General features: G+C 55.8%; 1 protein-coding gene and 1 long non-coding RNA gene across 4 annotated transcripts; one reads left to right on the top strand and one right to left on the bottom strand.

Annotated features, from left to right (window-relative positions):
- The first annotated feature begins 66 nt into the window (after nucleotides 1–66).
- Nucleotides 67–6,539, top strand: LOC122191956. Of its 3 annotated transcripts, none has more exons than XR_006182500.1 (3): nucleotides 67–1,454; nucleotides 2,648–4,343; nucleotides 4,506–6,539. It is a non-coding gene; the product is annotated as an uncharacterized LOC122191956 (long non-coding RNA). The 3 variants fall into 3 exon arrangements; XR_006182498.1 differs by lacking the exon at nucleotides 4,506–6,539 and having other exon boundaries at nucleotides 2,648–2,763; nucleotides 3,244–4,183; XR_006182499.1 differs by lacking the exon at nucleotides 4,506–6,539 and having other exon boundaries at nucleotides 2,550–4,183.
- Nucleotides 6,540–7,732: 1,193 nt separating this feature from the next.
- On the bottom strand, nucleotides 7,733–9,731 carry TPPP3 (tubulin polymerization promoting protein family member 3). Its single transcript, XM_042892372.1, has 3 exons — nucleotides 9,388–9,731; nucleotides 8,540–8,693; nucleotides 7,733–8,397 (listed from the first exon to the last, which is right to left on the bottom strand). Exons 1-3 carry the CDS (start codon nucleotides 9,573–9,575, stop codon nucleotides 8,209–8,211), a joined length of 531 nt encoding a protein of 176 aa, XP_042748306.1. The 5' UTR covers nucleotides 9,576–9,731; the 3' UTR covers nucleotides 7,733–8,208.
- Nucleotides 9,732–11,371: the final 1,640 nt, after the last annotated feature.

Raw genomic sequence — 11,371 nt, 5'->3', positions numbered from 1 at the left:
CAAGAAGATGCTCGTGTTGCCCTTGCAGCAGTAGGCCATGTGGTGAGGAAGCAACAAATGGCTGTCATTCTTTATTTTCCCTTCAGGAAAGTGGGTTGTGCTTAAATAAATTAATTTAAGTCGGTACATCGTTAATGCTGGTGTATAATTAGAAGTGGGGAGCAGCATCTGCGTTGCTGTACAGCCCTGATGGGGTTGTGCCTCTGACGTGGCTGTGTGCTCACCTCTGATCAGATCTGTGCCGTGTCACTGGGATGTGCTTGGAGGCAGCCTGCTGCTTTCATGTAAAATCGGGGTTTACCCACTGCAGAATGTGGGGGGTCCCAGCCCAACCTGGCTCTCTTTGCTCCCCGCTGTTCTAACCAACTGTTCTCCATCTCAGAGGACAGAGCAAACAGGAGGGGTTTTGCTTTGGGTAGCAGCAGCTCTCGTGATCTTTGGAGCTGTGTGAGCATGCCATCGCACTGCATGCCTTCAGTTGTGCTCTCACATGCAATGGTGCCGTGTGGAATTAAAGCATCCAGCTGTGCTACGCAGCTTCTGCTGCTCTCACTCTCCTGCTCCACCTGCTCCACTCCCTCTGAACCAACTTCATGCTGCTGAGGATATTCCAGCCAAGGCCACGCTGTGCTGGAGGAGGCGGGATGGCCGCTGTTGTCCTCAGCAGCTTGGGCAGCTTGGATCCATTCTTGGTCGAAAAGCTTTGCTGTCAAAGAGATTCAGTGCTTGGAGAATGCCTATGGGCAGTGCTATGAAGCAGGCTGCTGGGATTCTGGTTTCTTGCTCAGGTTGGAAGGAGAGACAAATGATACATGGAAGTCTTTTAAACACGAAGTGAGGTGAAATCAATGCATATACGGCACCTACGAGAGCCTTTGATTCCTAATTGCAGACTGTTATAAAGCTGTTGGCATGCATTTTATTTCTAGAGTCTCTTCTAAATGAAGCACGCACCTCTATAGAGCAGATTGATGGAGTTGCTGTGCTGTCCTGGCTGTTCACTGACCTTAGGGTACTGCTGGAGGCATGAGCTCAGGAATCAAAGAGCTCTGCATGCTTCTCATACCAGCAGAATGGTACCATGAAGGCTGGTTTAGAGGCATCATAAGTTAATGACCAGCCAGTATTTTAGATTTCAAGCCCTATAGGACGTAGTTTAAACTACCTGTGGAGGTCACTGGAAACTCCTCACCAGTTTTTGCCTTTCAGGACGTGCTGTTACTGATAGTAACTTCATAGGAAAAGCTCATGTTAAACAATACCCCATAGGATTGTTGGGGGGGAATTTTCATGGCAGTCTTTTTGTATCTCTGCAGCCCAGAACTTGCTTTTCCATCTGGTGGATGCTCACCTGACAGCTGCACAAAGCTCCTCAACCTCTGCCAGAAATCCTCAAAGTCCAAAGGACTCAGCCTGAATCTGCTGAACAACTTAATGGAATGGGTGCTGCTCTGGTGGGTGCTTTTTGCTCTCTTTGTGAGCATGCTAATGGAAATTCAATAGGAAGATAACCTTATTGTGAAGTTTTTAATTAGCACTGCTTCCTTGTAATAACGAAATTGAGAAGGGATTAATCACCTGATTTAATTACCGAGAGAAAAGATGGCTTCCAATGGGATTTCCATCTCATGTGTTCTGGACACTCCTCATGCATGGGATCAGCCTCTCTTACACCAAGGCATTGGTTCCCACAGGTTTGCTGCTCTCCTCTACTTTTGGCTTAGTGGAAGTTTGTTGAGCGTTGCCTACTTGGTTTGCAAGTATCTCCAGTTTAGGGACTGGTGTCTGCTGGCACAGCCCTCGTTTGGAAATCTCTGCAGCTGGGGCTTTGGGGTTGCTCTTGTTTTTGTGAGGTGGTGATGAAGCCCTGCCAAGTAGAATCATAGAATGGCCTGGGTTAAAAAGGAGCACAGTGCTCATCCAGTTCCAGCCCCCTGCTGTGTGCAAGGTCTCCAACCAGCAGACCAGGCTGCCCAGAGCCACATCCAGCCTGGCCTTGAATGCCTGCAGGGCTGGAGCATCCACAGCCTCCAACATCTCTCCTTTGGGCCTGGGCTGAACAGGGCTCCAAGCACGCATCAACCCTCCTGTCCTTAGCAGAGCATTTCAAAGCCTTTTCTTCCCCTCCCTTCAAAGATACTGGGGCCAACCAGCACCTTCTTGTTCATCCTGTTGGCCGTTGCTTTGCCAGCAGCATCCCACAGGATCCTTTCCAGATCTCTCACCCCTTCCCAGCGTTGTTTATTTATCAGTATCTGTGCTGGCCACGGAGAGGAGCTGTTTGGCTGCGCTCTGCCTGCTTCTGCTTCCCAGGAAAGCAGGCAAACAAACACCCATCATTCTGCCTCTGCAGCCTTCTTCCTGCTGGCTTTGGCCTCGTGTCCAGCCCTGAAATGCTGTTTGTCCTCTGCACAGCAAGCCTTCAAGCAGCAGTTCTCCCTGATCATCCTCCACGCGTGGCCGAGTTGCAGGAATTGCTGCATTTCCCACGTGCTGCTCATGCACTTCAGCTGTGGTTTTGTGTTTTGTCTCATGTACTCCTCTTGCAGGCAGGGGCAGGCCTGAACCTCCGCTCTCTATCAGTGTTACTGCTCCCTTCCTCAGGCTGTGGGATGCACCAGCTCCAATGTACCATTTCCACCTGCAGGAGGAAGCCAGCTCAGCCAGCTGTGATGTTCGCCCATGCGGAGCTCCTTGTTGTTCTCAAAGCTCTGCCTCAAGAAAGCGAGTGAAGCTGGATTTATGAAGAATGGAGCTCATCAGGTGGAATCTTCTCTTTAGTTTGTAATTCACTTCAGTTTGTGCTGGCTGAAAATTCCAGGGCAGCCAGGCTGCAAGACCTTCCCAGCTGAATCTGCAGCAATAACATGGGGCAGGAGCACAGCAGCCTTCACCCCACATTGATCTGCAGCCTCACGCTCCTGCTCCTTGGGTCTAAGATGCACAGTGCAGGTTGGGCTGCAGGGCAGATGCTGCAAGGAAATGTTTAAATCCAAAGCTCAAATTTGTTCCCAATTAGTCCTAAAAAAAAAAAAACCAAAAACCAAACCCAACCACCACCACCCATCATAACAAATATCCATAGTAACATCTCTGTTTAGGTTTGTTTTCTGATGTCACCTCGGCTCCCTGCCAGCATGCCTGAATATCTCCTTGTGCCTCGTGTGCTATTGTTTGCTGAGGTTGGTTCTGCACACGTATGCATGAATGCTTTGGAAATGGCTTTGTTTTTCTTTTCTTTAGGAATGTGTTCCAAACAAACACCCCGGAGCAGCAGCGCAGAGGTTTGCTTACACTGCACTGCGTTACTCTCGGTGTCATTTATCACTCTCCAGGTGGATCACCCAGGGTTGGGAAGCTCCTAGGACCTGCCAGGCACTGACACAGCTGTAGAGACGTTTCATTCCTCTGATTCTGCAGCCCTCGGCGATGTTGGTTGGTGGTTTTGTCTCCTCACAGCTATAAAGAGTGACAAATTCATTCACTGAGCCTGCAGGCTTGAAAGCCAAGATAGAAATGTGCCAGTGCATTGGGTGGAGAGGAATATCCTGGCTACAATGGATTTACTTCTTTAGGAAAAGAATCGCGGGTCAAAATGAGAGGCTTTTGCAATGGGAGCCCCCTATGGGCTCCCAGCTGTTTTAGCAGGCAGGTGAGCACAGGGTGCAGTTATTAATCATTGTATGACAGCAATGCAAGCAATCTTAAAATGAGTCATGGTTGTAGCTGTCTAGAAATACAGAGGTGAAGTGCAGGCTTCCTCAGTATATACATATTTTAGTGTGAATTTGAATAGATGGAAGACAATGTATCTCTTTTGAGACATCATCGCAGTGTGTGTGTGCTGCTGAATGCCTGTCTGCCCTATGACTCTTTTCTGTGTCAATCTCACCCGGCTCTTTTAAATACAGACGTCTTCCTGCTGCAGCAGCCACGCAGCAGCTCATCCTCCCCAAAATCGCACCGTTCTGCAGCCATCAGCCCGCTGTGAGGAGCAGCAGGGCTGTGACCAGCATGCAGCTCTGCCCGGCGCTTTGCTTCGCAGCAGCTGAGCCATCATCCTCCGTAAGGAGAGCAGAGCAGGTGTGAAGCAGGGGCTGTGTTTGTTTTTATATCCCATGCAGAGTCCTGCTGGAGAATCTGATCTTTGCACCGGCTCCATTTCTCTGCCCCTGTCCTCCTGCTGCACTGATGGGGTTAACGAGACATGGGGATGGCTCCCATCTAATCACATTTCAGCTGAGATCATGCCGTGCTGGGAGGAAAGGCATCGAGTTGATTCAATTTGCTCTGCAATGGCACTGCATCAGTACCAGCGTGTGCCTGGCGATGAAGCATTGCTTGTAAGATCTGTATTCAAACCAGGGTCTTTGGGCTGCCCAAAACACACATCCCAGATTAAAATGACCCATCGAGGAGCCCAGCCCATCACCCCAGGCACTGGGTTGTTGTCAAAGCACAAAGCCCTTCCTTTAATTCTTCTAGCCCTTCCTTTTACATTTCAGATCAGCCTGGAAGCTCCCAAGGGAAGCAGAGAAATGGCTCATAGAGTGGAAATTTAAGGTCATCTTTTGGTAGCGTCCCACCTGGATAGCATCACTCTTTCCAGCAGTGTGGGGCTGTAGCTTCAACTTTAACACTTCTTCTTTCTGCACCAGCTCCATTCAAAGGGGGTGAGTTCGAAACGCATGGAGCTGCTTTCGTGCTGCAGAGCCTCACTGTGTCTGCTTTGCAGTTCATCAGAGCAGCTCACAAAGTTTCCAGCATGGAGCTGGCGTTCCCACAGGGCTTCAGCCATGCCAAGAGCCCGGAACTGTGCAGAGGGAGCAGTGCACTCCGTGCTGCCAGACACTGATTGCTTCTCTTGGCCTCAGTTTCTGATTTATTTATGTGAACTTCATGACACCCGAGCAAGGAGCCCAGGAAGGCATCAGATCAAACACAGGCTGACTTCATTGGGCTAAAAACGTCTCAGGCTGCCCATCGTCAGCCACGTTACCCCTTGGATCTGTGCTGACCAAGGGGACGTGCTGGATCCTGCAGTGAAGGAGGTCGCTCCCATGCACCCATCAAGGCCAAAAATGTGTCTTTATAAACGATGCTCCATTTCAGTGACGTGGCCACAAGGAAGAGGTTTTGTTGCTTCCCTTGGAAGTGGTCAAAGTTAGCATCCAAGGACCGAAGTCAGCTGGTCTGTTTGTCTTCAGAGAGGATGGCTTCATCTTTCCTGATACTTCAGGGAGGTGCTGGAGAACCTGGAGGTGCTTGGGAACAGTGGGGGTGTGGCACTGAGGGCACAGTGGGCACAGTGGGGGTGGGTCAATGGTTGGACTGGGTGATCTTAGAGGTCTTTCCAACCATAATGGTTCTGTGTTTCAGGCTTTGAGTTACATCTGAGCTTGTCTGAAACCTCAGTTTTTCATGGTCTTTTTTAACCTCCGTTGCAAGGGGGAAGGCCTCTTGCCCCCACCCTACTGAGGCCCTTTTCCCTATGGAAGCTCATAGCCCAGGGTCCTGCCTTCTGCTCAGGAGAGCCTTGGATCTGCTTGAGCACAGGAATGAGCTTGCAGAAAGAGAAGATAAATTAATGAGCACCATGACTGCTGGTGTCAGCAGGTACAGAACTACTGGTACCAGTGAGCAGGAATGGAGGACTCCATGATCCTGATCTCTTCCAACCCGGGATATTCTGTGCTTCTGTGTCTCCATGCATTCTTTACCATGTTCCTGCTGCCCTGAAGGCTTTGCCCTCTCTTTGCCTCCACCACCAGCCAGTCCTCCTGCTTCCCTTGGGCTGACAGTGACACGCTGTGCATTTGCTCTTGCCATCCCATATCCTCTCCCAAGCCAAGGGAAAGGAACGTGTGGAAAGGGAAAAAAATGGGCTGCAAGCTTAGTGCTGGGACCTCGATAAATGCAAGTGACATAAATGCTGGCTGAGACACCTTCTGCCTGCTGGCTCCTCTGCTGCTAGGGAGTTATGCTGGCTGTGAAGTAGCTTTCTGGAGCTGGTGTGGAGCCAACCTTGGAGCAAATGCTTGGCCAGAGCCAATTCATTAGCAAAGGGAAGTGGCTGCAAGCCCCCCATTTAGGCTGTGTCACTTCACATGGCTGAAGGCAGCCCTGCTGATGATGTCTCAAGCCCTCTGCTGCCCCAGCAGCCCGTGGCACCACGTCAGGCTTCACTGGTCAGCCCCAACCTGGTGGCCTGACAAGTTTTCCACCCACCCAGCCATCCTGTTCTTTGTGTCTCCTGGAGCAAACCATGCTAATGCCACACTGAAGTCTACAGTCATAGAATCATTAAGAGAAAAGACCACTAAGATAATCACAACCAACCACACTCCTCCCCTTGGCTACCCACCACTTTGTTGTAGAAGGCCATGGGGTTGCTCAGGTGTGCCATGCCCTTGTAGGTCCTTGGTGGCCGTTCCCTGTCATCTGCGTGTCCTCCACCTGCCCAGAATCACCTCCCAGGAGCGTTTGCCCCACCACCTTCCTGGGGACTGAAAAGCTGCTCTCCAGATCCTCCTCCTTACCCTGTCTGAAGTGAGATATGACATTTGTCTCTTTACATCAGCTATCCCTGTGATCACCACAGCCTTCCCAAACCTTAGGTGGGAGTATCGATGTTGGCCAGCCCCTCCTTGCCATGTTGAACACCCCACCGACAAAGTTGCTCTTTAAGTTGACCCTGCTGGGTCTTTGTCAGCACTGCTTGCCTTGGGGCTGGCTTGGTAGGAGTGGGATGTCTGTGCTGCCCAACCCAGCAGAGAGGTCCAGCCGTGTGCCCATTGCATCCTCACCATTTGTAGGCCGTGTGGTTGGGTCTCGATTCCCCAAAAGCACATCAGATCCTTGGGCCAATGACTGAGCTTTGAGGGTTTGGGGCAAACACAGCACTTTTGGCCTCTGGGGAGAGGTTGTGATCAGATCAACACGTTAATGAGCTTTTCAGTACCCTAGGGACACCTTCCCAGTATCCCCAATTTGCCCAGGGGTCCCACAGCCCCTCACAGAGCTGCCCTGATGTGGGCATTTCCATTCCTCCTGTCCTTTGTCAGCCCCACTGGCCTGGTTGCTCACCTCATTGCAAAATGTCCTGCCTCATCACATCCTCCACTTGCAGAAGGACAGGGATGGGTAGCAGTAGTGCTGACCCTTAGGAACCGTGGTTCAGCCCAGCCCCAGGCATTTCATGCCTCCTTTTGCAGTCAGATAATGGGAATCAGCAAAGGGGCAAGGACCCTGGACAAGGGGCACAGGCAGCCCCACAACCCTCGTATGAGCTGCTCGAAGCGGGGCTGACACCCCCAGCCCATCGCCGTGCCAGGGAGCGATGTCAGCACCAGCCCAGGGTCAGCCCACAGCCTCCTGCCTTTACAGAGGGCGGTGCAGAGGGATGTGAGCTGGCGGGCAGCCGAGCTGTGAGCAGCTCCTGCAGCGCTGTGAGCAGCAGCCCGGCGCTCGGGCAGTGCTGACACTGCGGGCGTTGGGGTGGCAGCGCCCTGCCCCAAGCGCCACCCCAGCCCAAGCGCGGCTGCTTGCTTCCCAGGGATGGTTACCAGGAGCCCACGGTGTGTTTGGTTGCAAACAGAGCGCGGGCCGGAGCCAGGCGCTGTGTTTGTGCCTGCGGTTGCTCAGGCAACTCGGGGCCAGCCAGGAAGCGAGCCCTGGGGCTGGCCGAGAAGGACAGAGGGATGGACAGACGGATGGAACCAGAGGCGGGGCGTCAGTGCGGAGGGGGTTTTATTGCGGGGTGACAGCGCGGGGCTGCGGCATCCTTTGGTTCAGGCTCCTTGGGGGCAGTGGGAGCCCACGTGGGTGCAGAGCTGGGGGCTCGGGGACCTTTGGTGGTGATTGGACCCCATTCTGGGAGCTGCACTGGGAGATGGGACCCATGGCAAGCGGCATCCCGATGGGGCGATGGGAAGGCTGCGACACCAGGGGTGGGGAGGGTGGGCTGCGGTCCCACAGGGCCTGAGGTAGGGAGGGCCGAGGTGCCGGCGGGGCACCCCATGGAGCAGCGCTGCAGAGGCAGGGGGTGATGCACGAAGGACGGACGCGGCGTTGAGACGGAGCCCGGCCGCTCGCCCGTCACATCCGACATCCCGCCAGCGTGGGGCCGGCCCCGGTGCAGCCTCCCAGGCCCTGCGGCCGTGTCCCGAGGCCAACGTGACCGAAGGCGGTGGGCGCGTGGGGCAGTCCCTACTTCTTCACTTTGGCATCGTAGGTGCCCGCGTTCTTGTAGGCGCTGACGTAGCCGCTGTTGTCCACGATGTTCTCCCGCCCGCTCTTCCCCTTGCCTTTGCCCGTCTCATCGAAGCGCTCCTTGTGTGACCCCGTGTACTTGGAGGTGTCGGTCAGCCGCTCCACGGCGCCCACGTTCTTGGCTTTCTGCACAGGGACGTGGACGCAGCGGGTCAGCCAGCATCCCGACCCCATGCCTGTTCCTGACGCCCACCGGGAACCCAAACCCGAGCCCATAGGGCTCCCACAAAGCACAGCCCCATCCTCAGCCCGTGCCCCCTGCTCTCACCGTGACGCCCACATTAATGGGCTCCTTCCCAGCCACCAGCTGGCAGATGGCCTCGTACGCCTCCTCCTTGCCCTTGTCCTTAAAGCGCTTCGGGGCCAGCTCCTCCAGGGCCTTCTTGAACTCCTCGTAGTTGATGACACGGGCTGTCTTCCCTCTGCAAGCACCAAACATATGCTGTGAGCATCACCTTGTGCTGGTCCAAGCCGCATGGTGAGGACCCCAGAATGCTCTTCTCCCAACCTGGGGTTCCTCAGCCACCTCCAAAACGCAGTAGGGCTGCACTGGTCAGAACAGATGGGCTCTAGGAGCTTTGCAGCCCAGTGGTGTTACAGCCCTCTGTGCCTAAACCTCACTGGGGATTTGGGCACTGGTGATGGGAGGGTTTGTGCATCTGTCATCATTGCTTCTGACCTCCCCTCATTGCCCAGCTTGGCACAGAGCTGCTGTGCTTTGTTCTTCCCCATTGGCATCACTTCGGTGCCCAAAGTCACTTGGCTCCAGCTGGGAACAAGAGAACCCAGACAGCAGTGAGGGGGGAGCAGCATCCCCATCCATTGTCACTTTTGCACCCTGGTGCAGCATTGATTGCCACCACATACACGGGGACCACAAAGCATTCCCAGGTCAGAGCCCTCCCTGAGCTCAAAGCTGTGCCACACCCCATTGTACAGCCCTGAGCATCCTCCTGTTGGGATGTTGGATGAGAAGCTGGGTTCCCACCTCCTCTGTGCATGACTCAAAATCTGAGCTTCAAAATCTGAGCTTCCCATTCTGCAGATTTGCACTGATTTACAATCAACACCCACTGCACCATGGAGAGGCACGGGAGACCCCAACCAGTCACTTACTTCACTTTGGAGAACACGATGTCCACGTCAGTGCCGGTGACGCTTTTGCCGTCGATGACTTTGCAGTCCTTGCACAGCTTGGCCCAGTTCTTCCCATTCATCTCCTGCCCCGTGGCCTTGGTGTCGCCATAGATGGCGAACTTGCGGAAGCTCTCCTCCAGCGATGCCATCTCAGAGCTCCCCGCCATGGTGCCGCAGGACGGGGTGGAGCGGCCCCTCACCACCGGGATGCTGCCGACGGCTGAGAGATGTCTTCGGGGACGGCGGCTTGGGATGTGAGCGCGACAGCCCACGCCGGTCCTGGCCACCACCCGCCCGCAGTCCTCAGCCGGCTCCCAGACCCGCGCCCGACTCCAGCGCGGCTCCCCCCCTCAGCCCCCCTCCCGTTGCCTAGCGACCGTCACTAAGGGCAGGGCTGCGTTGCCTAGCGACCGTCGCTAGGGCTGGAAGGCGCGGCCCCGGGGGATGAGGACCCCTAAGGGAGAGATCGGGATCCTCGGAGCGGTCCCGACCCCGCGGTGCCCCCCCGCCCCCCGCCGGCTCCCGGTGCCTGTCCCGCTCTCACCTCCCGGTGCCGCTCTCTGGGCGCGGCCGCCGCCGCCGCCGCTGTTTAAGGCCCCGCGCTGGCGCCGCGCCGGCCCACGGCTGCGGGAGGGGCTGCGGGACGGAACGCGGGGCCGCCCCCTCCCGCCCTGCCCGGACCGACACGCGGCCGGAGGTGTCCGCCCGCAGCGGCTGTGCAGGGGGAGCCGGGAGGGAATGGGAGCGGGGGGACCCGGCTCCGCTGTGACATCCGGAGCCCCTCCTGGCTCTATGAGAAAGGACCGGCAGCTCCATCCCCGCGTCCTCCCTCTCCCGTCCTTCCTCCCTCATCCTCCATCCTCACTCCTCCGTCATCAAAGGTTGGAAAATCTCTCTCGGATCCCCGACCCCACCGTGCCCACTGCCCACGTCCCTCAGTGCCACATCCCCGCGGCGCTGGGATGCCTCCACGGATGGTGAATCCTCCCCAGCCCTGGGCAGCTGTGCCACTGCCTCACCGCACTTGGGGAGCAGAACTGTCCCTAACACCCGAGCTCCTGGATGGGGGTCCACGGAGCCATGCTGAGAGGCAATAAGAAGCTGTCGCTGAGTGGCAGCCAGGAGGAAGTTGGATGTTTCTTGCTATTTTATGGATATATTTTTTTAATCTCCTTGGAGACTAAGAGAAAAGCAGAAATGCTTCTATTGCCAAGCACCCACCGAGCCTTCCTCCTCTGCCCGCCTCGTACTGCTCTTGTAGGCTGGAGGTCATCTGGTCCAATGGAGAGCCCAGAGCAGGATGCCCTCGAGCACATCTCACAAACAGACACCCCAGGGACTGCTGAACATCTGCTGGGATGGAGCTCAAAGAGTCTGAGCGGCCAAAGGGTGGCAGCCGAGGGGCGACACTTCTGGGTGAATAAGGGCTGGCACATCTGGGGAGCCAAGTGAGAAGGGCCCGGAGCCGAGCTGGGCCTGCTGCCCCATCGCTGCCTCACGGGCCGGGTCGAGCAGGTCAGGTTTTGGTTTCTAAGGGCCGGGGTTTGTTGTGCGTTTGTTGTCACTATGACAGCCCTGTCAAAGCCAGGTCCTTGTTGGCTCCTGCAGCTCCTCACACAGGAAGGAAGGCCGGGAGGAGGCCGGGGCTCAGGCTGGAGCCAAGCAGGAGGTCCCACGGGCCGAGCACAGCCATGGCTCCGTGCCCAGACCCCGGGGACTTTCCCCTTCTGATGATTTCCAGAAGGGATCGGGGTGTTCCCAGCACCCGAGGAGCAGCACTGGTCCGATGCTCACCCTGGTCTGTGCCAGGCGTGCATCCCACCCCAGGTCACCTGCAGGATGCTGAGCTCAGAGTGCACCCCAAGCAGGGACGCGCACCCCCTGCACCCCATCCTCCTCCCGTGGGCACTGCCAGTGATTTCGGCCCACCGGGGAGCAGCGGGGTGGGATGAGGTTACGTGGG

The sequence above is a fragment of the Lagopus leucura genome, unplaced genomic scaffold (assembly GCF_019238085.1).
Source record: "Lagopus leucura isolate 7727_CA_CO unplaced genomic scaffold, USGS_WTPT01 107-18_obj-0_obj, whole genome shotgun sequence".
NCBI lineage: Eukaryota > Metazoa > Chordata > Aves > Galliformes > Phasianidae > Lagopus > Lagopus leucura.
The sequence above is the reverse complement of the archived record's forward strand: the minus strand, read 5'-3'. Positions and strand labels throughout refer to the sequence as shown.

Excerpts from the sequence above, each read along its gene's own strand:
- TPPP3 (XM_042892372.1), bottom strand. The coding sequence starts at position 9,575 with ATGGCGGGGAGCTCTGAGATGGCATCGCTGGAGGAGAGCTTCCGCAAG. Across the intron at positions 8,694-9,387 it reads ATCGTGTTCTCCAAAGTGAA|AGGGAAGACAGCCCGTGTCA; the intron begins GTAAGTGACTGG and ends TGGTGCTTGCAG. Across the intron at positions 8,398-8,539 it reads CCATTAATGTGGGCGTCACG|AAAGCCAAGAACGTGGGCGC; the intron begins GTGAGAGCAGGG and ends GTCCCTGTGCAG.